Genomic DNA, 27,538 nt, shown 5'->3' on the forward strand with positions numbered 1-27,538 from the left:
AGCAATAAATCAGAGATGTTGGCAAGGATGGCCTAGCTGGTATAGACAGACACAGAGCTTATAAACACTACCACAGCATGCTAGCACCAAGAGGAACCGCAAGCCTGGTGATTGTACCCACATGAAAACAGAAAGCAAGAATCTGCAACAATTCCTCAATCCTAAATATAAGTTTCATACATTCCCTCACAGTTATCAGTAAGGTAAGTCAGATGGTTCCTCTGGAAATCTTTACAAACTTGAAAGATGCCTCTTGGCCACATCATTTGAAGGTTGGGCCTGAGAAAAGATGAGGGAATAGTTCCCATAACCTGTAGGGATTTTTTCTCACCAGAGGGTTTGGCAAGACTACCATGAGTTTAAAATAACAAAGTTAACACAGAAAATTCACTTTATTATGTTTTGATTTCACAGAAAATGTAGACTTGTAAATAACAATAGTTCTTCATAATAATCTGTGTGACACTTTTATTACCTTGTAGAAGTGGGAGGTTTGGTTAAACAGGAATCCATGTGAATATCAGGGAGAAAAAAAAGTCAGGGCTGAAACAACTATGATATAGAAAAAGAATAATCATGTTGGGCTTTGCAAACCACCTGTCACTTTGCTGATCCCCAGAAAAATGTAAAGAACATACTCATGGATGAGTGAAAGTTTCTCTGCTTAGGCAAGGAGAAGGTCAGAGTTAGAACCATAGCTGTCATCTCACAGCATTAGATTGCTTTTCAGACCTTCAGCAGGAGCCTGAGAAAAGTTGTTTACCAGCTTTTGAACCAGTGAGGTCTGTTTGCTGAGCACAACTCTTGCCTCTTAAGACCAGGAAACCTAGGTCGACGTATGGTAAACAGACAAAAAAGAAGGTTCTGGTCCACTGGGTGTTTCTCTGAGCCTTTATTTAGAAGGTAGGCAAAGGGGAGATCAATGTTTTCCAGCTGAGTGAAGCTACAGCAGCCCTGAGCCAGCATCTAATAACAACATCCAGGCCTAACAATGGCATCAGGCAGAGTGCATGCACAGTCATGTTGGCCACACTGAGACAGCCAGCTGGAGGTCTCCTATAGTGGATGGTGAGGTTCTTTACGAAATGAACATGACCCACAAGTGTCAACGTCAGATGAGATCTTCTGAGGTTTAAAACATTCTCAGAAGGAGAAATAAGATACTTGACTTTTGTCAAGGTTTATAATGATTTGTCAAAGAAAGGATATAGTTGTGATAATTTCAACATCTGGCCACCTCAACCAGTGTTCCACAATGGTTGTGGAGAATCTGAGTCATGGCCTGGGGCCCCAAGCCTCAGGAAGGAGCTGTTGGGTGGCAGGGACAGAGAAGCAATGGCAGGAAGGAGGGTGGGAGTGTCCAACAGGAGTGGAAAATGACACTACCCATGATCATGGAGCTTGGCCAGTCACTTGGCAAAAGCTACCTGGCTCTTTTCCTCTGTGTCCCCTCCCATCATCTGGCCCTACCCAGATCCAATTGTCATTTGATAGGCCTTTTTTCTCAGGTGTCTGGTGGATTCTGCTAACACTAGATGAGCAAGTAGTCAGTGGTCTGGGAGCCGGGCAGTGAGGGGACACAGAGCTGGTGCTAAGTGTGACCTACGCTCTGGAGGCTTTTGTGCTTAGACCTAAGCCATTTGAGGGGCTAAACTGGCTTTGAAGATAGAGCATTTACTCTTTCCTACCAGAAAGATCTGTCTAAGATGCTGTAAATCAAATATACTGCAAGAATAAAGATAAATATCATTCTCTACAAACCAAATTAGGGAAGCAAATCAATTGAAGAAAGCAAATCATAAGCTAGGTCTCAGGGTCATGGGCAAATTATATCTTTAATATGGAAAACTCCAGTGATCTAGTCAAGATCTATTATTGAAACTTATTTAGATACCACAGAAAAGTAATGAACATTATCTTTGGCCTAGGAAACTGATTTATAATGACACTGTTGTTGGAATGGAATTTGTAAGTGGACTTGATATAAATGGATCTTTCCATTATTATTTTTTTGGGGGTAATTTGTGCCTCACATTCTCTTGAAACCTCAGGTTAAGCAGAATTTAGTATATTTGAGAATCCTGGGAGTTAATTCTCTACCCTTAAAGAAATAGAAATTTCCTCTGTCAGAGGTAAAAGCATATTTTAAAAAATTGCACCGTCTTATATCCCTTCTAAGGACAACTTATGAAACAGCCTTGTCTCCTTGATGCTTATCAGGGGGGGATGCATTTCAGAATTAAAGAAGAAAAAACGCAGATGTGAACACCCAGGAGAGATGAGAGAAATGGCTTTCACAGAGTGGATCAAGTGCTGAACTTTCTCATACTTGCAGTGCGGACTTCTTTGTGACAGAGCACTGGGGTTCTGGATGGTATTTGTATGGATTGCACTTCTCTTAGTTTTAGTTTTTCAGTTTTCCCAAACTGAGGGGAGCTGATATGTCCTGTAGGATTCTTCCTTATCCTAAATATACATACATAATTATATTTATACGAATGCATATGCAAATATATGCAAGCATATATACACATATATGTATATTTAGGATAAGAAAGTATAAAAATACATATATGTTTTCTTTGTTTATTTTTTTGTTGGTTGTGGGGCTCCAACTGGGTGCTTGTCCCTGAGCTCTTTAGCTCAAGGCTTGTGTTCTACCACTTGGAGCCACAGTGCCAATTCTGGTTTTCTGGTGGTTAATTGGGGATAAGACACTCATAGATTTCCAGCGCAGGATGACTTTGAACCGCAATCCTAGATACCAGCCTCCTCAGCAGCTAGTTTTACAGGCATGAACCTCCGCTTCCAGCATATATATATATATATATATATATACACATATATATGTATATACATATATACATGTATATACATATATATGTATATATATAGTTTTATGGCTTTACATTTATCTAGTAGCAGAAGAGCTGATGGCTTTGGGACCCCCGTGAAAGCATCTACACCAAGTTTTTGTGTAACTGGAAACAAGGACTTGCTCCCTAGCCTGCCCATCCCCACACTAAGCACAGAAGAACAACTGTCTTTCTCCAATGTTTCCACCGACTGAATCCATAGAATAATAAGAGGACTGTGGATGTGGTTCAGTAGCAGAGCTCTTGCTCAGTAAGCATAAGGCCCTGCGTTCCATCTTTAGCATTGCAGAAAAGAAAGAAAAGACCGAAGATAAAATCACGCAAAAAGACAAAAGAGCAACTTTGGAAAAATGACACAATGAATTTGGGACCTTGAAACTGAGAGAAAAGGGATAAATTAACTCAAATTTAAGAAGCCCTCTCAAACTATACAGAGGCAAATAGAAGCTACGATAAGATACTCCATTAGGTTATTTTCCATAAGTACTAGTCTGAAGGATCCAAATCAAAGATAGAACGAAGTGAAAGTCAGTGTGAAAGAATGCACAAGAATCCATAATATGACACTGGTTGTATATACTGTAATACTTTGTTAGCTAATGTAGCTCTGAGAACAAGAGAAATAAGAACCAAATTGCACATGGTGATGACAGGACATTTTATAGATTTCACCTTTCTTCTATCTAATAAAAATGTGACAGGCAGTCTCTTTGTTTTCCTTGAATACCATCTTCTGGCTAATGACAAAAGCAAGCCACTATTTGCATACTGATATTCTGGTAATTACAGTTGGGTTGCTTAAACATTGTCTTCAAGTTACTATTTACTTGCAATATGATATAGTATGGTTACCAACTATATAGGCAAGGCTATGTGCCAAATGCTTTAGGCAACAGTATTATGCCATCTTGTAAGCATAAATAAACACAATTTAAAAAGACAGGTCGTAAAGGGCGAAGGTACTGGCTGACGCTCCTTAGCGTATGGGATTGACTTCTCTCAGGCATCTTGGCATGGTAAAGCATAACCCAGGCCTGATTTAGCTCTGGAATCCTTTCTGTCAGCATTCCACTAGTCTTGTCATCCCAAAAGTTTTCATTCTTTAAGTCGTTTCAATTGTAAAATTCCATGAGTCACATGCACAAGCCAAGATAGGAATTTTCCTTCTTTTCCCCTCTTCATCTGTACTGACATATTTTTCCTATATTCTAGTTACTAAGTCATCTTTCACCATATTCACCCAATAGTTTCAACATACCACCAGATCATCTATCTTCCTTCAAATTTAACCTACATATCCACAGAAAGCAGTCTTGTTCCTTGTGATTTTTTTTTTGTCTCTTTTTTTGGTACTGGGGATAGAACTCAGGATGTTGGTTGCACATGCAAGGCAAGCACTTTGCCACTGAGCTACCTCCCAGCTCTCCTGTGATTCTTTAAATGAGGGGGCAAGGGTAGAAAGCAATTACTTTCTGAAGCTTTGATTATTGGGAAGAGTGAAAACATTGGCTCAAAGGTCACACCTTTCCATCTTATGAGATCAGAGTTCAATATGGCAATAAATACTTAGAGCAATCTGCATTTAAAACCTGAACTTTATTCACAACCAACCTTCTCTAAGCAAGGATAACATCTCAATAACAAAGGATGGTAACTGTGAACATTGCTTGGTCAGACAAAAGCCTTGCTTGGATTATTCAGGAAGTACGAGTTAATTTGGTGACAGTTGGTTCTACTTTCTTTAACTTGCTCTGCTCCCACATCCTCCAAAGGAAGCATAGGATTTCTTAACTGTGAGCATTTGTTGGAAGACACAGAGAAATTTGCTTTGAAATGCTTTTCTCGCCCCCAGCCACTTGCTCTAGATAGAGGAAAGCGTAGGTGACAGAGATCTGGGCTCGTTGCCCTCCTCCTCATAACAGCCTGTCATGCCATTTCCAAAGCGAACTCAGCAGGAAGAGAGGTGACCCCGGACTGCTGAAGATGGATAGAATAGGGTATACATTATGCGCAGCTTGTGGCCTCCAGTCCTGGGACCCCAGGGAGAGAGAAAGGGCTTCTGTTGAGACAAAGGCCACATGCCTTAGGAAACAGCCCCCTCCCCACCCTACCACAAGAAGCCAGAGGTCCAGTGTCTTTGCAGATCCAAGAATGTCCTTTCGGGAGAGAAGCTGGATGGTGAACTCCCCTGGGGTCATGTAGGAGTCGTCCAGTCGGCGTTCTTGGGAGCCTTGCAGGTGTGCACGTCCAGGGCCTCCAGGCAGTCCTGACAGCGCACAGCACAGCACCAGTGGAATTTACACTCACACTTGGTCATCCGGGTCACGCGAGATGTGTCATAGCCTCTCCCACAGCACATGACTTCACAGCTGTCCATGCCCCGGGAGGTCAGGTTGCACACACGGCCTGCTGTACCTAAGGAGCCTGGGAGACAAGCCAGAGAAACATCACTTGAATCATTGGAGCAGTCTACATAAGGTCTCAGGAGAAGAGTTGGGGTTATCCTCCAGAACAAAGCCTGGACCCACCTCCACACAGCCTGGGGCTGAACCTTTGCTCTGTGGCTCTCTGCTCTGTGTAGCTTAAAGGTGGCACTTGGGCAGGGTACAGGAAAGATGGACACATAACTCTGGATTTGCCTTGGAGATCTGAAAGGGATTTATCCTGGCTTCTTCTCTTCTGACCTCAAACTACCTGCCAAGAATCAGTGATTGATCCCAGGTTTGCTTTCTCTACATTTGTAGAACATGGATCCTTTAAAAGGGAGAGAATTCCATGACCACAGACCAGGCTTATCTGAAAGAGACCAGCACTGAATTCTGCTGGAGAGGGTGGGGCAGGGTGGGTGTCATTTGTATGGGACCTGGAGGAGGGCGGGAGCCGCCCAACCTGGTTCATCACCGACTCTTCTTTGAGCCCTGCAGTCTCCCAGGCCAGAAACATGTGGGAGATACTTAGTTAAGGCCAGGATTCCAGGTCTTCTGAGAACAAATTTAGCATAAGAGAGCGAGAAACTACTAGTGGAATGTCATCATAATCAGTGCTCCATTTGTGAACTATATAAATATTCACATATTTATGCAAGCATATGCAAATGTGTATTTACATATTTCCCTTTTAAGAGTTTCAAATATTGAAAGCGTCTTAATCTGCTCTCTTCCAGGAGAAATATCCCGAATTCCTATATAAGAATTTTATCAGGGGACTGGGGATATGGCCTAGTGGCAAGAGTGCTTGCCTTACATACGTGAAGCCCTGGGTTTGATTCCCCAGCATCACATATATAGAAAATGGCCAGAAGTGGCACTTTGGCTCAAGTGGTAGAGTGCTAGCCTTGAGCAAAAAGAATCCAGAGACAGCGCCCTGAGTTCAAGCCCAGGACTGGCAAAAAAAAAAAAAAAAGAAAAGAATTTTATCAGATAGCAGAACTAAGTATAGTTGCCATATTCGGAGAGTTCACTCATCTTCCAGTGATGCTTTTCCAAGGACATGAGTCCCTTGAAGCTAAGTTGTAGGGCATACACTGCTCATCTCGCAACAGATGATGGAACCTATGTGGGCATCTGATTCATGCCGGGCTAATCAAGTAGAGTTCCTGGGAATGCATGAATTTTAAGAGATTGATACTATTTCTATATAAACTCGGTAGCCATTGGAATTGTGCTCAGCAATGAGGGGCTGTAGATAAGTGAAGAGCCATAAAGAGAGCAATGAAGCATATGTACAGAAACACTGAAAGTCAGACAAGAAAACTGAATGTTACCTACTGTTGTACTATTTTCTTTCTAATAAGTTTCCCTCTTTAGCATAAATGGTTCCTATTTCTATTACTTGCAATCAAAAATCCTAAATAATTGGCAGGCCTGAAAAAAAAAGAAAATTTATTTTTTTTAAAAGTCAGCATGAAGGAAGCCTTGGGTTTGATTCCTCAGCACCATGTAAACAGAAAAAGCCAGAAGTGGTGCTGAAACTCAAGTGGTAGAGTGCTAGCCTTGAGCAAAAAGAAGCCAGGGACAGTGCTCAGGTCCTGAGTTCAAGCCCCAGGACTGGCCAAAAAAAAAAAAAAGTCAGCACTAAAAAGACAGTGACTTAACTAGTATTTTCAGTTCCACCGTATAACTAGGAATATCTCCCTACTCCCATCCCGTACAGAGAGAGCCTCGTGACTTTCTGTTTACCACAATCTGTTCCGTCTTAGAATTATCTACATAAATGTCATGTTGCCCTGCCTGTACAGAATGACCAGGAAAGCAGCAAGGTTCAAGCAAGGCACGAGGTCAACCAAAGTAGAGGGTGTGGGGGGAGGGGGTAAAAGAGGGGGTAGAACTTTCTCGGCATGGTCAGCCTCTGAGAGCAGGAAGACAGATCAGAGGAATTTCATGAGGACAGGAAGGATGGCAGAGGACGGGGGTCAGGGGGGAGGATGGGTCAGCCAGGGGTGGCTCAAAGCCCACGCCATGCTGAAGAAACAGTTAGAAGCTTCAGCAGCTGGATCTGGATTCAGAGCAAGGCAAGGAAGACACTACTCAAAATCACTGATTGTGCAAAAAAGACTTACTGCCAAGTGCTGTCTCTTAACAGCACACCCATTATTTCATTTGATAAACATTTAGTGAACACAAACATGTGTAAGATGCTGTGTTGGCTGTTTGGGGTTTTGAGGAAGGGAAGGAATAAAGTAAATAGGGCTCAGCTCCTCTTCTCAAGAGACTCATAATGTAATGAAAGGATAAATATGTGGAAAGATATTTTCAATACTTCTGAATAATTATTTCATGTTCTCAAGACCTACTGCAAACCACAGTAGAGTCATGTGCAAAGTTTCATGGCAGACAAAACTCAAAGAATGAAGTTATTTGAATGTGGGCAGATTAGAGTTCATTCTTAAGAGTTGCTGTGTGTCATCTGTGTGGTCACAGGCAAGTTAATCTTGTTTAAAAAAATCGGGATTAAATAATTACTTCCGCATACAGTTTGCATGAGGATGGAATGGGGGTTGATGAGAGAAAGTGCCTGCCACAGTAAGTTCTCCCCAATTGTTAGTCATGTGTCCATTCGCTTAGCAAGTGTTCACTGAGTTCCTACAATGTGAAGTTCTGGGAGTCTGGGACTGATCAGTGAACAAAGACTTTGTCCTGAGGAACTTAGTTACAAGGGGCTATATTGTAATAATGATATTTCTTAGTATTGATCTTAATAGTAGGAAACAGGCCCAGGCATAAAGCTCTCAACTACATTGTTTTACTGAGAAGGTTGCATTAGAGACAGAACATAAAGGATGAGTACATGTCTGAAGGGAATGAATGGACATAAAAGGCATGAAATTCCAATGCAAGCTGACAAAAAAGCAGGCAGATTCAATATGGCAGAGAAGTAGGAAGCAGTGTATTCAACAAAGAGTATAGAAAAGGCAACAGGCACAACAGGTTAAGAAATCTATATGTGGTGTTAAGAGTTTGGGTTTGATTCTGCAGTAGTTGCTCAAATACGAAGTCAAGAAGAATGGTAGGTGTCCTGGGAAGATGAAATCAGTGCAGACAGAAAATACACTATAGATCACAGAGAGTGAACCACCCACCTTGGTGACTTATAAAATTGCCAGGCAGGAGTAGAGATGGCAAGTAGAAAATAACTAAAAAATGTTCATTCTACTCCAGAGCAAGAGGCATCTGGAGCCCCATGATGTGAAAACTTTCTGTGGATGACGGGACAGCGCAGTGGGCTTTTGAATGAGTGAAAAGGGAGGAAGGCCTGTGGCTGGCGTGTAGGGCATGGTTAAGGAGCGTGAAGATGAAGTGAAATCCTTTTTTGGTGGAGGGGAACTGAAGCCATGGATGTGAATGAACCCCTCTGTGGGTACGAAAGCACTCTCATTTAGCATCCCAAATGACAGTGAATTTTTACCTAAACATTCTTCACTTCCATCTGTCTGCATCTATTAAACTGTGAATACATTACAGGGCATTGGATTCCCTATACCTCCCTTAGGGCTGTGGTACTCAGTGGGCTAGGATAAAGAGGAGACGTGGCTTATTCCTGCACCAGGCAAGGGTCTTTTACTGACTTGGTGGTCTTTCTCCAGGGACTAGAAGCCTAACACAATCTGAGCTGGTGTTCTAAGTTGCGTAATGGTGGTTTCCATTCCCCATATGCAGGAAGCTGGACTGAACTCTGAACAGAAGGATTGGTCAGTGAAGTGACCACACCACTCTCAGAACTCAGATAATGTGATAGCCATTGACACACACTTAGAAAGTGATTTCAGAAAAAGAAACAGATTGTGGCAATGAGATATCTCAGAGTTGAATGCTCATTTATAAGATGATGGAAAACAAGGACTCAGAATATGCCATTCTTCACTGGTTGTGCAAGCAGAGCCCAATGAGGCCAACAGGAAGGAAGATGACAGGAGGTTCTTGAGAACTGAGAGCCACTGGTATGAGAATCGCAGTGAAGTTGCAGCCTAGAGCCAAAGTGGGGCCTCTTGAGGTATTGGAGCACTGGGCAATAGTCCAACAGGGAGGGGAAGATCGGCCTGTGGAGAAAGAGGAAGGATGTATCTGCCTAGCAATGGACTACAAGTTGTCCTCTGGGAGTTTTGATCTAATAGATCCAATGATAGGCCATGGGGTAGAATAGTTTAGACATTTTTGCCACTTTAGCAAAACATAGAGCTATTTCATCAAAACTCATAAAAGAGCCTGTCTTGTGTGCAGAATCTACATGGAATTGACTGCTTTTGCTTTGCTTTGATGGATTGATAGCAAGCTTCCTTTATTGATGGCAGTAGGGCCATGCTGTCTTCGGGACCTCCCAATGGTCTTTTTAAAATAGAGAGAGAAAATCACCATTGTGTTCAAAATAAAGATAAAACTTAAGCTCAGGCATTTATATATGTGTTTTGACAGAAAGAGAGCCACTGAGTCTTATCTTATGCCGTTTCGCCTAATTCTAGATATTTCTGACATAATCATTTTAGATTTCTTTATCCAAATAATAAACCAATATATTAGTTGATGAGTCATGGCCATGACAATAGCCATGGGGGACAAAAACCCAGCTGCCCTTCTCAGCATTAAACCCATGAGGGAAAGGTATTCACATTTTCAAAACTGAAGAATAGAAATTTATTCATTTTTTTCCTTTTATCTTCTTTTTCTCCCTTTATTCACTTTTCTTATGGAGGACATCTAAGGACTAGCACTACAATAATATTTGACTGCATTATATCACTTAATTCTCAGGCAGGTACTGTGATAATCACCATTCTGGAAATGAGGAGATGGAAGTGCAAGACATTTAGTAACTTGCTCAAGATCATTTCGTTAGCACGTAACAGGGATCATTGCCATGTGCCAAAAGGAAGAGTCTTTTGGAACAGTGCAGGCAGAGCGTCTCAGAGTCTTTTCTGTTTCTTATAATTCAAATAAAGAAACTGTGTAGGGTCTGATATAATTTCTTTTTTAGCAGAGGAAGCTCATGATATCCCATAGACAATTAAGCTACTTAAGGTAGCGTAAATTAAAAATGCAGGTTAACATGGTTTTAATAGTTTATTGTGAGCCTAGACTCCAATCCTCTTGTCATATTTACCCCAAACAATAGTTGACACGTGCTGTCTAAACTTGGTGTCCATCAGTAAAGGCCAGGCGGTGTGGGGCTGCGTGAGGCCTCGGCTCTGAAAAGACACTCCTTCGAGCTGCACGTATCTTATCTCCCTTAGATGGTATATCCTTATCCTGACTCACATGAGCTCCTGAAGGCACGTGAAAATTAGAGTGGCTAAATCAGAGTTGCTAAAGCATGCATGTTGGGACCACATATCAAACTTTGGTAAGGCAATGTTGAGGGAACATACAGCATTGAGAATCTCATCCCCAGAGCTATGAAATTAATAATGGAGTCAGGGTTCCCAGTGTAAAAACATTTCTGTCTCCACCAACATGCATCTTTCTGACAGCAGAGTTGGAATAGAGGGCTTTGGCTAATAGTTCCCAGACCCATACCTCTGGGACCTGGAGGAAGGGCGCTCACTTGTGGTCTCTCTCTCTCTCTCTCTCTCTCTCACACACACACACACACACACACACTAACATACATACATACACACACATACTAACATATACACACACTCTCATTCTTTCTCTCATCCTCTTTTCCTCTTTCTCTCTCTCCCTCTTCCTCCACCTCTCTCTCTCTCTCTCTCTCTCTCTCTCTCTGTTATTCCCCACTCTTCCCCCAATTCTCTCCAATCCTGTATCTTAGGAAATTCTTGCCACACCAGCTGACAAAGGCCCATATGTTGACCATTAGGACATAAAGCAAGATTCACTTAAGCCTGTCATCCAATAGGCTGTTTCTCCTCTGGTTGACTTACATGTTGTCATTAATGACACAGATTTATTGAGGGAAGAAAGAATGTTACAGAGCAAATGTTAGAGACCTCACATTCATCTAACCCCTTCCTAACATTAAAAACTGCAAAGTTAATGTTACGTAGGAAAGACAAGATCTGCACTTATCTCAAATCATTTTATTTGTTTCCCTATCTGAGAAAAGTTTGGTACAGGAAAGCTGTATCATATTAATTTAAAAAACCCTTTAACAGAATTAACATTGTTCCAGTCAGACTCTGGAAGGTTTTCCTTGTCTGGCCTACCTAGCCTGCCCCAAGTTATTTCCTACCCCTACTTTGCTTACATCCTTTACCCCCTCGTCGCCACCCCCCCCCCGCCCTGCTGGAGTAACCTTCTGATATCATAGTCACATAGAGTGCTGTCCATAAGAGTCACTTTCTCCTGCAGCACTGATTTTCCATCCCCCTTTTTCTGTGTACAATCTTTCTACCCTTTAAGATTCTAGCCTATATGAACATCTTCCATAGAGCACCCCTGTCTGGGAATGTGGCCTGTAAATGCACAGCAGGGAGAGGACTCATGTATGGGTTTGTATTCTGTCTCCCAAAGTACAAGGGTTAGGTTTATATGCTTCTCAGCTGGTCAGCATGTGTTTGCCAAGATATGAAATAGTAAACTAGAAATAAATTCTTCAAACCTAACAGTTTCCCTCCCTTTTCCCTATGAGGGCCTCTTCTCTCGGGGTTCAAGGTGGGGGCAAAGTGTAGAAACCTTGCCTCTCTTCATATGACCTCAGATGAATGATATCCAAATATATTCCAACCATGTATGAAGATGGCATTAGAAATCTCACTGAAAGCTGTCGATCAAAAGGGGGTCGGGGTGGGGAAGAGATAATCATAGAAAGGGTTTATGGTGAGCAAATATATGCATATCAGAAATACCATAGTAATATCTCTCGATATAAGAAGGAATGGAAAACAGATTCAGTTGAAGGATGAGTGGGTATCTGTGGGGGTGGAGGGGAGTGAATGAAGATGGATATGGTTGAAGTGGTTAATTCAAATATATGCAAACTGAACATAAGATGAGGTGGGAAGGAATGAGATCAGGCAGAGTGATCGAGGCTGCCTTTGACCAGGACATATCCCTGCATGGAACTGTCACACTGAAAAACCCTTGTACAACTAATAAATGAAATATCAAAGACTGGAAGAAAATGCAAGAAAAAAAGGTAAAGATGAAAGAAATTATTAGACTACTTAAAAATAATAAAAAATATTGAAAAAAGGAAGTGGCTATATTAAAGTACTGTGTCTTAAGAGACAAAGAGAAGCTACTTTATTCATGGCTATCCAAGCTAGAAATTAATGATTAGAAATAGTGTTATATAGAGTAGTAATTTATAGCACCAAGGTTCTCCTAATCATAGTGCAGGGCTCTTTTCTTAATAATTTGAAATGTATGTAAGTTCAAAGCAAGTATTTATTCTTTCACCTGGGTTTTATGAGGAAATTGTAAATGAAGTATTCAAATGCATTATTTAAAGTGTTTTAGCATGATCCATTTGTTTGCAAATACATGAATATAATAGTTTGAAAAAAAATCTATTCCACACATATCTCTAAGTCACCACATCTATTTGGTAAATTCTTGCCAGAGCTGGAAAGAAGAAATATGGGCATTTTTATTCCTGAAAACAATTTATTTTCTTTTTTGCAGGTCCTGGGGCTTGAATTCTGGGCCCATATGCTGTCCCTAAACTTCTGTGTTCAAGGCTAGTGCTCTATCACTTGACTACAGCTCCATTTCTTCCTCTTTTTGTAGTTTACTAGAGATATGAGTCTCAAAGATTTCCCTACCCAGGTTGTCTTCAAACTGTGATCCTCAGCCTCTTGAGTAGCTAGGATTTGAGGCATGAGCCACCAGCGCCTAGTGAATTCCTTCTCTTTTTAAACAAAATGTTCCCTTTTTTCAATTTTCCAAATTTAACCTCATTGTCACTGTTAATTCAAACCAAGGTGTTTTAGTGTGTCCTAAATTACAGTAATTTCACTAAATTTATATTTTGAAGGATAACACAAAATTACACTTCATATTTATAAAATGGTATTGAATATAAAAATACGATTGCTTACATTAACAATGGAATTGGCTAACCTACTTCCTAGCAATCCCACTGCTGATAGTATAAATGAAAAGCCAGAGGACTGTGTGGTGGCAGCTCAAATAATAGGTTCATTTGTTTGAGCATCTTTTTTTTTTTTAAATCACATCCAGGGAGATGGTCATCAAGCAACATCTGAAGCTCTGTAAATGCTCTCCTGTTGTTCTTGACTGTGAGGGCAAATTCTACTTAATGCCTAAGCTTAAATGGGATTTCCATAGGTTGTGTGTTACATGAAAGTGATGAGAAGATGAGCTTATGAATCCCTGCAAGGAAACCAAATTGCCTTTGAGTTATGAAGTTACAATATACTTTAAAAAGTAAACATATTTTATGTTGTTTATGATTTTTCATCAATTCAGTTCAACACATAGGCATATTCTAGATAGTGGGGATCCAGTGAAAAAGACAGACAGTTTCTACCATCATGGAATCCCCAGTAGAGGCCAAGAGGGAACATAGGTGACAAATTATACTTGCCACATATGAATAAATAGAGCCTTCTCCCTTTGGCCAATGAGGGCAGCTTGTCTAGTCTCACCTTGTCCACAGGGTGGGAGCAATGTGCAGAAACATTGATCACAAGAGTTTCATATAGACCTAGGAGGAGGCAGCAAAGATATAGAAGCCAGCTAGGGTAAAGAAAGGGAAGAATGTAACACATGACCTTCAGTTTCTTGTTTGATTATCAGAGTGGATGGCAAAACCATTTTCTTAGAAGAGAAAGTCTGGGGAAAACATTTTTTTTTCTATATATGTGGTGCTGAGGAATTGAACCAAGGACTTCATGCACACAAGGCGAGCACTTTACCACTAGGCCATATTCCCAGCCCTAACTTTTTTAAGAATAATGACAATTCAGGGGTTCAGCTCTGAATAGAAGCTAGTTGGTAAAAATTAGAAATCTTAGTGAAGCTGTTAAGCAGGGAACTAGAAAGGAGAAGAAGCTTGAGGACACAAAGGATATAAAGACAACATTTCAAACTACAGAAATGGAAAAGACCAAATCAAGAAGAATGGACAGAGAACAAAAAGAGGTATAGATTGTAAAAATGATAAGAGAAGGCAGTGGCCACTGAAATTGAGGAAAACTAGCTAGTGGGGCAGGAGTAAATAAAAGATAGAGTGTGTTATGGGGGTCAAGAAAATGAAATATTTAGTTCAGTGTGGTAGCACAGACCTGAATTCTCTACAATGAGGAAGGAAGGAAGGAAGGAATGAGGTAGGAAGATTGAGAGTTTGAGGCCAGCCAAGGCTACATAGCAAGACCCTGTCTCAAAGTACAAATAAACTAAAAAGTAAAGTGTTTTAAGAAAGGTAATTACATGACATGCCATTTAAAGATTCAACAAGGGGGCTTACTGGAGAGTAGTTACTACTAATTATATGACATAATAATTATCTGTGAAAATGGTGTCTTATAAGCTTTGCCAGAACATGTTTTGACTTCACTCACTCTCTTCTGCCTTAGCTCTCAGCACCTTTTCTACATCAATTCCTTAATTTTTGTAAGTCTCAAAACAGAAAGAGATGTTTATCTTATTCCTTATGTTATCATAATGACAAACCTAAGTTTGGGAACATCACAGAAAATGGATCAAGTGGGTTCCCTAACACCCAGATTGTCCATGACCTGGCTATTAATTTTTTTTCTCTTACCATTTCTTAGGAACAATGTGTTCTTAGGAACACATTAGCTAGCGCGGTCCATGAATCCATGAGGGCAAGAAGCAAGTCTATATTCTTCATCTTTCCCTTCTCAGAGTTTAGTTTTATGTTCCTGGCACATAAAATGATCTTAAGAAATACTTGTTTAATGAAGAAATGACAATCCTACAACTGCACTGATTGGCTCACATGTTCTATTGTTTCTAATAGTTTCATGGAACATAAGCAGCATTCATGAGTTTCTGTAAGCTAGGCCATAACACAGGCATTTTTAGATTACCAGTCACTGAATAGCATAATTGCCAACTACATAATATCTGTAGCGAAAATAAAAGTGATATCTGAGAGCTGGTACCATTCTCAGTCTATAAGGGATCAGCCAGGTATTCAGTTTTTAGCAACCTGTTATGCAACTGGTAAGCTCCATTTGTTTTTAAACTCGACTGGAGAAGAGGTGAAGTGTTGCTTATTTCCTACATTTGTTCACCTCAGAGTGACCTCTGGCCCAAGTCAAGGTTTTATATTAAAACCAGTGAAAGTGGCCTGTGATTAGGTGCAGACACCTCCTCTGCAGAGGACAGCAGAATTCCTCAGATGCACCTATCTCTAACTGAAGGGTTTCTTTGATTCACAGATGCCTGGAGCAATAAGTCAAGTAGATATCTACAGAGCCACCAGAGTGCTCATCAAGATGAGCCAGCCTTCAAGATGTGGCCTCCAACCTGGCCTGCAAAATGTCACATACACAACACCACATGGTTGTTCCTGCTCTTCAAACCTGAACTGCATGAAAGTATTTATAGGTGGCCACCAGAATACGCTTTTTATTTTTCATTAAACACTAAGGGAGGTGTATACACGTGAATTGGAACTAGGGAAACGAAAGGGAATACCAAAACTGAGAGGCAAAGGATAAAAAGACAAACTGTCACAACAGCAATACTTACAAAACTATATGATGTAAACCAACTGTACAACTCATGGGGCTGAGAGGGAAATGGGGAGGCGGGGAGAAAAACGAGGGAGGAGGTAACAAGTTGGATAAGAAATGTACTCACTGCCTTATGTATGAAACTGTAACCCCTAAATGAAAAAAAAAAGACTAAGGGGGAAATGACTTGTTATGGCCATAATGTTATGCCCTTTAATTGCTTTTCTTATCATTTCTTAGGAACAATACACAATTCATTCCTAAAAACATAAAATGGATTGGAAAGGAAAAGGGTTCAGGACAACTTGAGCTAAATAAATGCCTATTTCAGATTCCATTGGACCTATCTGCCTTTGACCTCACTCCATGACTTCATTATTGCCTTTTCATTACACAGATCGATTCCCATCCTCATCGAAATTCCACGAGGGAAGTAGTATACTGAAAAAGCTGTGGATTTTCTTTTATATTTTGTTTTGCTTACTACTCCCAGTCATGCAATCTTGGGCAAGTTAAATTACTTTTTAGCCTCTTATGTTCCTGAAGAATCTGCCAAAAATGAGCAAGGTGGGAAGCATAGAGCTGACTCTGAGCAGGAGCGCCAATGGTGCTCTCAACATCCTTCCCCAGCGGTCTAGCCTCGACAGAAAATCCCAGGGTCTCCATCTTGTCTCATCATCATTTACTCGTTCTGCTATCACTGTATCAGGATGTCACTAGAGGGTTCACTTGGTAACCCATGAAGCTAATTCCAGCGAAAGACTTCATGGCTAAAATCATTTAAATTAGTTCCTTGAAGCCAAAGAGGGTTCCTAGAGATGCAATGCAAAAGAATCACTCTTTTACACTGGGTCTGTGAGGTCAGGGGATATTTGGGGTAATTAGTATTTAGAAGTCTTCAAAAGAGAAAAATCCTGGGGCTAGGAATATGGCTTAGCGTGATTGCTTGCCAATATTCTACCCATAATAGTAAACCATTTTGAACACGTAAGAGTTCCATTGACCAGAAAATATATCTTTCCTAAGGTGATGTGACTCCAGTACAGGGGAGAGTGTCTCTTACTATGTGACCATTCCATTACAGGCCTATTTTTGGAGTTTCCTTAGCATGCCACTGATCCAATATATACACTGAGATTTAGAAGCAAGAAGCCTCTTCTCTTACAGGTCTCAGAATTCACTGTCATATTTCTCTACTTCTGCAAACAGAGGTTATAGGACTCCAGGATGATTCCATGCCTAGAAAATTCTACAACTGATTGGGTCAGTTAGTATAGCACATGCCACAGAAGTTTATCCCAGCCAGGGGAAAGCCTCATCTTTAGAAATCCATTACCCTCATAACTAAAAGCAAGGCCCATGGCATGGGCTGAAACAGCATCTCATACCTGTGGCTACTTATACATGACTCCAAATGTGAACAATCAAAATATAGTCTTTCAACAAGCTGGACTTTTGCCTACAGAATAGCAAACATCCTGAGACACATTTTCATGAAAATAATCATCTTCCATCATGAGAATTAAAATGAAATATGGTAGGGTTTGCATGTCTCTGCTAAAAGAGTATCAATTATGTATACCTCAAATAACTGAAATATTCTAGGAATCTTACTGGAAACCTGATCCAATATATTGGAACTGGCTAGGAGAAGGAGAAGAAGGAGGTGGAGAAGAGGCAGAAGAAGAGAACACACACACACACACACACACACACACACACATACACACACATACACACACAGAGAGAGAGAGAATAGGAAGAGGAAGAGGAAGAGGAGGAGGAGAAAGAAAAATGAAAAGGAGGTGGTAGATGCTAGTTCATCAATTGTGATAAGAACTAAATAAAAAAATTTCTATTTTGAAGTTAGATAAGCTAAATTGTATTTAAGATAGCAAAGAAGTAAAAGAGTAAATAAATAAATAGCATAGCTTCTTCAGAAAGCCAGCTCATCTGTGTGTCCTGTGCTTAGACCAGCTGCAGATAATGTCGAACGGTTGAAAGTGCAGACAGCTTTGCTCTACCTCTTACCAACCATGAGGCCATCGGCAAAATTCTTCAACTCTCCAAGCTGAAGTTTCCTCTCCCATGAAATGGGATAACAACATGTTCATCTTACACACTTCTTGTTAGAAGCGGGGAGGGAAGGTGGAGCAAGCCCTGGCATGTAGTTTGTACTGAAGATATGTCTACTACTTAGAGTCAAAAAACAAAATTTCATTCTAATACAGAGATCAAGAAGAACAAAATATGCAGGAATAATTTAGTCGCTTAAAGAAGCGATAGAAATTTCATTCAGAATTGCCTCTTTGGGGGAAATAAAAAAAGAAAGTATCATCCTTATTTCACTGAATATTCATGAGAATGCATTTTCCATGCAGTATTATAGTTTGCTTCACCGTGTAAACTGATTTCAAGCCAAAAGAATCAGCCAGGATGTCTTGGGAAGTAGATCTTCTGATATTGGACATGAGGCTTATACTTCACAAGATCTCACATACATAGGTAGAGCAAATGTATGGTTTTAGGGTCAAAAGCAAGGTCATGGGGCCAAACATCTGTCTCCCCTACTCATGAGATTATGAGCTTGTCACTCACTCCTCTTATCTGTGAAAAGTAGATGGTGATATCTACAGCTGCTTATCTAATTTCAAAAACCTAAGATGTGAATTTGGTTTGGGTTTCTGTTGATCACTTAGGAGCATCCCTCTTCTTATCAGTTTTTGTTTTTACTCCAGTAACTAGTTCCAATGATGTCAGAGAGTGGGCTCCACAATTCAATATCATGCAGGTTCATCCCAGCCCAGTGATCAAGGTGATGATCAAGATGATATCATCCCCATTCCCTGTTTGAGGGGCTCATGTTAAGCAGCTAGATAACAGCAGCAGGGTAGCCAGATGACTGAGAAACTTCTGAATTGAAGCACAGATTTTTACAGTGATTCTGTTGAAACTGTGGCGTGACAGGTAGGGTGAGTTGTTAGTCGTCCCACGGCATGCCAGGAATGCAGCGGGGCTGCGCATCTGGTTCTTTTGCTCAGTAGTCATTAATCCATAGTCTACATGTACAAACCTGCTCACAGGCCGCCAAGAGCCAGCTCATCACACCATGAAGGAAATTCAACTACTCAAAGGCAAAAAAGTGGCCTGGGCCTTCTTGTGACATCCCTGGTAATTTAGCCTATGCATAGTCTGGTATTAACAGCTGTCTGCGTGTGCACTATTTTATTTGTCCCTTTCCAAATATTGTGGGATAAAAGACAAACTCAGAATTTAAATTCTCAGGTTAATTTTTCTTTCCTAATAGTAAAGTTCTTTGCTTTTTACCATGAAAAGTGACTGGATTCAAAGTGGACTCTGGACTTCCATCAACTCTTGTTGACTAAGACACTAGTTCAATTTATTCTTTGTTTTGTTTTTTGGTACTGGTACTGGAACTTGAACTCAGGGCCTCACACTCTTGCTTAGTCATTGTGCTCTAATACTTGAGCCATATCTCCACTTCTGACTTTCTCCTGTTAATTACAGAGTAACTTTCCTGCTCAGGCTGGGTTTGAACTGTGATTCTCAGATCTCAGCCTTCTGAATAGCTAGGGTTACAGGCATGAGCCACCCATGCTTGGCTCCAATGCATTATTATTCTGCATCAGGGTCTTTGGCAGAAGGGCTAAGTCTGGAGTTCAGTGTTGAGTGGGAGGGGTGAGAGATGGGGAACTTACGTTTACAAAACCAGCCTGCTGGGAACAGCTGCTATATTAGAACTGATGGGAGTTACCCTTCCCGTGTGTTCAAGATGGAGAAGGTGCCATCCGACTGTGAGGGAGAGGTGTGGCTTTAATAAATGAGGTGCCTCTTTGACACGCTTCTTACATCCTGACCAGCTATAGCCAAGAGACTGGGGAGAAGTTCTTGCTTGCTAATATTTGGCAACGTGTAAGCATTTTGAAAAGAGCAAGGGAGTATGAAAAGTGGTACGTGTCAAAAGAGGCCAACTTTCAAGCCCAAGGTCCCTTTAGGAGTTGGGGTGTGGGTAGGGAAGACACAGGACCAAGCTTCCCCCCTCTCTGTGTTAGGATCTCAGGAAGGAGGAAGGGTTGCTACACATAGTACACATGCGTTCACTAGCTAGAATTTTGTCCAGAAGAAAGAATTTGGCTAATCTGCATAGTTTGACTTTTTGCCATGTACATCCTTATTGGCTTCTCAGTTCTGCACATTATCAACCTGTTTCTCCATCTGCTCAGGAGAGCTTTCTGTGTGGTTTCAATATGACAAAGAACATGTGTCTGAAGGCAGCACCAGCAGCAGGCTGCACTTAACGACCACCAGCTGAAAATACAGATCATGTGAAGTCATGGCGTACAGATCATTGAAAGAAGTCTTTTGCACTTACCTGCCTCTCGGTCCCTGATACAGTAGTCTGGAGAATTCTCAAAATACACAAGGTCATTTTTCGTTGGCTTCTTAAACCTCTTGTTAGCCACAGTGAAGCCAGTGCCATCCTGGTTCATGACCACCTGGATGGCCCCGTTGTACTTCCTCCAGAGATAGTCACCCGTCTTTCTGAAGTCGGCCATAGCCAGCCAGCACGTCCGCAGTGTACACGATCCACTCACGCCATGACACTTGCATTCTTGTTTCAAGAACCGCTTCACAGCCTGCCAGAACAGATGGAGGCAGGGGAGAGGGGACACATGTTCAGTGAGGAGGGGATTCAAGCATGTGACTCCTGCTACCATTTTCCCTACCTCTAAGACACCAGGATGCTGAGGAGACTGGATCTTGGAGCTGAGGGTGATTTGAGTGTTACTTTGCCACATGCTGTAATCACTTTAGCCATAGCAACTGACTGCAGTAGTTAGGGACAATGGGTAGAGTACAGGAGAGCCGTAACTGCAAACCTCATTGGCTGTCAATGTAACAAAAGATCACTATATAAAAGGGTATATGATGGATTTGAAAGTGTGGAAATGAGCCAACCACTGGTGGGTCACTCCTGTAATCCTCGCTACTCAGGAGCTGAGGACTGAGGATCACAATTTGAAGTGAGCCCTAGCCAGAAAAATTCTTGAGACTCTTATTTCCAATTTATCAGCAAAAAGCTACAAGTGGACTCAAGTGGTAGAGCACATGCCTTGAAAAATGTTAAGGGAAACCAAGAGGCCCTGAGTTCTACACCTAATATTGGCACAAGAAAATAAAGAGTCAGGGAAAGAACTAGAGTACTTGCTAATAAATACAGCTTTACTATTTTAAAATTATACACTATCAGTGGCTGAGAATCTCTTACTTAAAATGCTTGGGACCAGATACTTGGGTCTTGGATTTTTTTAAAAAAACTTGGAATGTTTGCATATCCATTATGAAATATCTTATAAGGCCCAAGTCTAAATGCAAATTTCATTTATGCTTCATATATACTTTATGCATATGACCCCAAGGTAATTTTATGTCATACTCAAGTGTATCTACTCTGACTGTACATGTCACATGTAGCCACGTGGAGAATTTTCCACTTACAGGCTACTGTTTTACCTTTGCAGATGAAGAGCAATTCTGAGAGGGTAAAGCTCTTGCCTATAATTACCCAGCCAATAAAGGGCAGAGCCAGACTGCTCCAAGGCTAACAGTAAACTAGGTGATTAATCTCAATTCTGGCTAAGTGATGCAGCTCTAGGTGGCCTGACAGCACTCAGCTCTTTCTTAGAGTAGAAGCAACGAAAATTGGGGCAAATCCGTCTTGCCTGGTTCTACATAAAGGCCCCTCTTCCATAGTTGTGAGCTATAGATAGGGGAGGAGACAGGTGGGCCCCAGAACAATCTAGAGAAGTTTCTGCTTTGGTCTTAGGATGAACCACCAGAGCCACACCAGATCTAGCTGACTGACTTGGTGAGAGTTATTCTGCTTGGCTTGCCTAACACAGTGAGTGGATAACACTCAGAGTCAGAACATCCCTGAGCTACTTTCTTCCCACTTGAGAGACACAAAAGCAGGGAGCAAGTGCCATCTGCCAGGACCAGAATGGAGAATGGTTGGACATGAACTCAGATTAAAATGTCTCCCTAATACATACACAATACATACATACATACATAATGCACAGATTTCTCCCAGTATGCATTTTGACTGAAAAAAAACCTCTCCTTGCTCCTTTTTTTTTTCCTTTTCTTAAAAAAATGTTAAGTAGGATTCACTACTTAACATAGTTGCCATTTTTTCCTCAACATGTCTCAGGAAAAATGTCTTTTTAAATTCATATTTCTCAAGTTATTGTAATATTAAAAGAACTTCAAGTGAGGATTAGGCTCTCTGACTCTGGGCAACCAAAGTCATGAGATGGAAAACAGGGCTATGAAGCGGATCCCGGCTGTGAGAGCTCTCTGGACCATAGCTATGGTCATTGCTCAATAATGGCACCAAGGAGGAATGGTGTGCCCTTGTGTCTGGAGTGAGGGCACAGGACAATGGAGCAGTGAAATCCTCTTGATAACATTCTCCAAAGTGCTACCCTGAACAACAACAACAAAACCTTTTTCTAAGAACTGTAAAGTTTCACCCCTGCTCTGCCCTTTCTCTGAGATTCTGACCTAATTACTGTATGTGAATGGGGAGTTCTAATGTGCTGCCTATAGAAAGCTCCCTGTAGCTCGTATGCTTACCCATCACCATTGCCCCCAGGTGCACACATAGACTCAGTACTCCAGACTGCCTCTCCCGACTGGCCTCATTCCAGGCAATTGTTCCCTAGTGCTTCACCTAGTTTTGCCCCTTCAACAAAAACTTGCTTTCTGACTAAGGCTACAATAGTCTGGTGTGCAGAGATCTTTTCACTCCAGAAAGTCATTCCTAGTTTATTCACTGGCTTGGAAACGTGTCAGATGTATTCATGAGCTGAAGGAGCAACTAAGCGAAAATATCTTAGTAGCCTTAAGTTGCTTGGTTCTGTCAGTTCACTTACCTTCTTCCCATGTATGTGGGGCACTTGACGACATTCAGATGGTGGTTTACTCTTTGCTTTTTATAACAGACTGTGATCATGATAATACTTAGTGCTTCAAAGAGTCTGAGGAAAGAGATGCTTTAACAAACTATTGCTGCACAGTATATTAACATGACACTTAAATGGAGAGTGTTTCTTGCAATTTTTGTCCAAATTTTTAATGTACATATCCTTTGACCTAGTGATGCTACTCCAGAAATTCTTGTACATATATTGGGTTGTTTCTGGGATTTGAACTCCAGGCCTTGTGCTTGTTAGGCAGGAACTCTACCACTTGACCTATATCCTCAGTCCTTATTGAGGATACACATTTACAGGGATGTTCACCACAGCATTAATTATCAACAGCAAAATGAGAAGTACTCCAAATATTACCAGTACGAAAGGGTTAAGCAAATTATGGTCTATGCTGCATAAGGTGTTACTATGTGTCCTTGGATAATGTGGTAGCTCAGTCTTCTTTGCAGGAAAGGGAGTCAGTGGTAGAAGCAAAGTACAGGGCAACCCCCATGGCAGAAACCACTCTTTGATCTGCACAGAGGAGAAAGGGAAATGTTCTTTTACAATCTGGCAGCAGGCAGAGGGATTACAAGGTCTGGCAAAAGGGAGGAGAACAAAAAGAGTCACACTGGGCTGCACAGTGAAGTCACAGCATTCGAGGATTGTTCCTTGGCAACTGAGAGAGCAGAAATGTGGTTCCCAGTTCCAGCTGCATATTAAAGACATCTGGGGATCATGCCCAGCCCTCCCAGGCAGTATCCATCAGAACCTTGGGGGAGGTGGGTGGGCCTTAGTAGTAGTACTCACAGTTCCTCAGGTGATTCTAATACCCAATCTGAGCTGAACACGGCATCTAAACCAGGACTGCCATGGCCAGAAATCCTTGCTCGATGGCAGGAATCTGGAGCCTGAAGAGGGCTCCAGGTGAGTCAAATGTCTATGGCAGTGTCTGGCATTACATTTCTAATACAAAGAAAAGGTTATTGAATTAGAGTTGTTTTTTACTCCATGTCATCAAAATGTCTGAGTCTCTAAGAAAACTTTGTCGCAAGTAACAATCTGCTAGTACTGTATGGGGAGAGTAAAAGATGGTTAGCGACTGGATGGTGGGGGGAAATCTCAGTGCTAACAAGCCATTTGGTCAGCGAGTCATAGCAGAGAAGCAGGATGAGGGGAAGGATGTTCTTGAGGTTTCCAGATACACTAGGTAAGGGGATGAGGGCTGCCTATATGTGCCTGCTGGCAGAAGGGCTGGGGACGTTCTATCTGAATGACCAAAGACTGTCTAAACAAAGCAAAGGACCCCTATTCTGTAACTATAGTGAAGTCTTCTGTAACACATACAGATGTTGATTATAAAAACTTGAAGATAATAATATATGGTCGAAGCCCATTATACACATGTATGAAAATAGAACAACGAGGGCTGGGAATATGGCTTAGCGGTGGAGTGCTTGCCTTGCATTCATGAAACCCTGGGTTTGATTCCTCAGCACCACATAAACAGAGAAAGCCAGAAGTGGTGTTATGGCTCAAGTGGTAGAGTGCTAGCATTGAGTGAAAAGAAGCCAGGGGCAGTGTTCAGGCCCTGAGTCCAAGCTCAAGACTGGCAAAAAATAAAGAAAGAAAATAGAAAATAGAATAATGAAATGTGTTGAAATTATTTGCAGAAAGTAGCTGAGGGATGAAGGAGAGAGATGGAAAGGTAAGTTTGATAAAGGTACACTGTATGTGTGTATGTATGTAGGTATGTGGGTATGTAAATGCCACAATAACATCACTTTGTGAAACTACTATATGCATATTTTTAAAAGAAATAAAGAAAAGTATAGCTCTGTAATATGATAGGCCTTCCATACTAGGGGTTCCAGCAGTTAAGATTGAAAGTATTCTGGGAAAAATTCTAGAAAATATTCCAAAGCAAAACTTCAATGTGCAAATGGGAGCACTCTCCTGAATTCACTCAGAATGAAGTGAGGTGTAGACACAAATTGTTGTCGCTCCCATGTCTCATACACCTTCAGCCTTTCCAGAACTTTCTGTATGAGCATTATTTTTACACACCTTGTTCAAGTATGTAACAGCTGCATATCTACTGAAGAGACTCTCATCATTACTCCCAAATCAATATGGGATAGCAACAATTTACGTATCATTTATATTTTAGTAGATACTATAAGTAATCTAGAGATGATTTCAAGAATATGGGAGGATGTGTAGAATATGCAAATGCTATTTTAGATAAGAGGTTGAATATCTTTGAATTTGGGTGTTCATGTGGGGAGGATCTGAAACCTACTTGCCCCAGATATTGAGGTGTGACTCTATGATTAATTTTGCAGCTGAGTAGAGTTAGTACCGTGCTGGGACTACACCTTGTTATCTTTAATTCAATTCTACAACCTCCCTGGCAATGAAGAATGTTCCTAGAATGAAGTCTGGAAATTTTCTCATTTTACTTGCTATCAATTGCAATGACTGTAACTTTGTGTTTTCTGACTTTACAATCATTTTACCTAGGCTTCATTCTCTTTTTCCAACCTGGACTGGCCAGTATCGTGGCTTCCTATACTGAGTACATTATCTCCTTCATGTCATATTTTTTTCTTTCTTGGTTTATTTTTTCCATTTGTGGCAGTGCATTCTTGAGTAACTCCTTCAAGGTGCATGGAGGATACATTTTCTGAATTCTTGCATGTCTAAGATGTCTTCCTTCAGCCTTCACACTTGATTAATAGCTTGGCTGGGTATAGAATTCTGCATTGAAATAATTTTCTCTCAAAATGTTGAAGGTATGTCTCTGCAGGGTTTTAGCTTCTAGTTCTGAAGACGGGAAATACAACCTTTGGATGGTTCTTTGAAAATGTATTGGTTTTTGCTTTCAGTTCACTTTCTATGTTTTTCCTCCATGAAAGCTTCTAGACTCTCTCTTACTCTTGTTGTTCTGAAGTAACACACTTTAGCATTTTTCCACCATTAATCTTGCCTAACACTGGTGGATTTTTCAGTCTGGACTCTCAGATTCTTTAGCACTGAGACATTCCCTCCCTCCCTTTCGCCCTCTTTCCTCTCCCCCACCCCCTTTCTGTCTCTCTCCCACTCATGTGAATCCTGGGGCTTGAAGTCAGGGCCTGAACACTGTCCCTGAGCTTTTGTGCTCAAGCTAGTGCTCTAGCCTGTGAGCCACAGCTTTAATTTCAGCTTTTTTGGAAATAAGAGTCTTGTGGAATTTCCTCGCTGGGCTGTCTCAAACCAAGATCCTCAGATCTCAGATTTCTGAGTAGCTAGGATTAGAGGCATGAGACATGGGCACCCGGCTTAAAACATTCTCTTTAATATTTGCCTCCCCTCATTAGCATTCTAATCAGGTCCCAAACCTTCTAAATCAATCCTCTATGTCTTTATAGTTCATCTCATGTTTTTTTCAGTACTTTCTTCCTAGCTGCATGAGGAAGACATTACACCAGAGTAACATTACTGGCTCCTACCCCCTCCCCATTACTCATTTCTCCTTAGAGAAACGACTCGACCACCTGGTAAGTTTAAAGGAGTAGAGCTTTCTGTTTGTGTTTCTTTCTTAGGGGGATTTGCCAGTCTATGGGGATGATCAGTTTCCATCAACCAGGGGCTGGTCTGTATGGTCTCCAGCGGCTAGCCAGAGACAGCATACATGAACTATCTCCCAGAAAGCTCTGTGCTTCCCAGCTCCATGCTCTGATGCAGCCTCTTTCCAGCAGCAACACTGACATGGCCACTCTATCTGTCTGCCCATTTGATACATGACTTCAAACTGGCTGAGAAAAGGCAGGTGTTGGTGGACCTCTTTAAACTGCATTGATCTTTAAGGCTTTTTGGTTTCTCTTCAGGAAGTTTCTTTGCTTTACCATCCCCAATTCTTCCATGTTCTCTAGCTGGTGCTATTTCAAAGCCTCCTTTTCTTATGTTATGGAAGCTAATATTCTCTTTAATCTCTGTGAGAAACTAGTTAGGTTCTTATTAAAAAATCCTCATCTTAGCCAGGCTGTGGTGGTTCATGCCTGTAATTCTAGCTACTCAGGAGGCTGAGATCTGAGGATCTTCACTAAAAGCCATCCTGGGCAGTGAAGTCTGTGAGACTCTTGATTCCAATGAACCAACTACCAGAAAACCAGAAGTGGTGCTATGGCTGAAAGTGGTAGGGCACTAGCCTTGAGCAAAAAAGCTTAGGGGCAGCTCTCAGACTCTGAGTTCAAGTCCGATGCCCAGTCAAAAAAATGTATTTGTTTAATTGATCTATTGTTTTCCAATACTTCTTTAAGGATAATGACCATTATCTATCTTTGTACTGCACCAAATCCCCATAGTAATTACTATAATGGACTACTTGTAGCTTCTGTTAAATTGAATTTTAATAAATTTTAGTAGGGTTTTCTCTTTCATTACATATGCACAGATGTGTTAGTTACATTATTCAGTGCATCTATATTCTTCATTTCATCTCTAAATTATTGCTTTTTCTTTTTTTTTCTCAAATTTTTATTATCAAACTGATGTACAGA

At 41.1% G+C, this 27,538-nt stretch overlaps 1 protein-coding gene across 1 annotated transcript in view; it reads right to left on the minus strand.

Moving 5' to 3' along the window:
* Window positions 1-4,344: 4,344 nt before the first annotated feature.
* The window catches only part of Wnt2 (Wnt family member 2), a 41,713-nt gene continuing 18,519 nt past the window's right edge, over window positions 4,345-27,538 (minus strand). Inside the window, exons 4-5 of the mRNA XM_048337903.1 lie at window positions 20,393-20,657; window positions 4,345-5,300 (exon numbers count right to left, since the gene is read on the minus strand). Coding sequence (XP_048193860.1) covers window positions 5,071-5,300; window positions 20,393-20,657 — 495 coding nt within the window. The 3' untranslated portion in view covers window positions 4,345-5,070. The remainder of the gene's footprint in view (window positions 5,301-20,392; window positions 20,658-27,538) is intronic.

The sequence above is a fragment of the Perognathus longimembris genome, chromosome 2, assembly GCF_023159225.1.
Source record: "Perognathus longimembris pacificus isolate PPM17 chromosome 2, ASM2315922v1, whole genome shotgun sequence".
NCBI classification, from domain to species: Eukaryota; Metazoa; Chordata; class Mammalia; order Rodentia; family Heteromyidae; genus Perognathus; species Perognathus longimembris.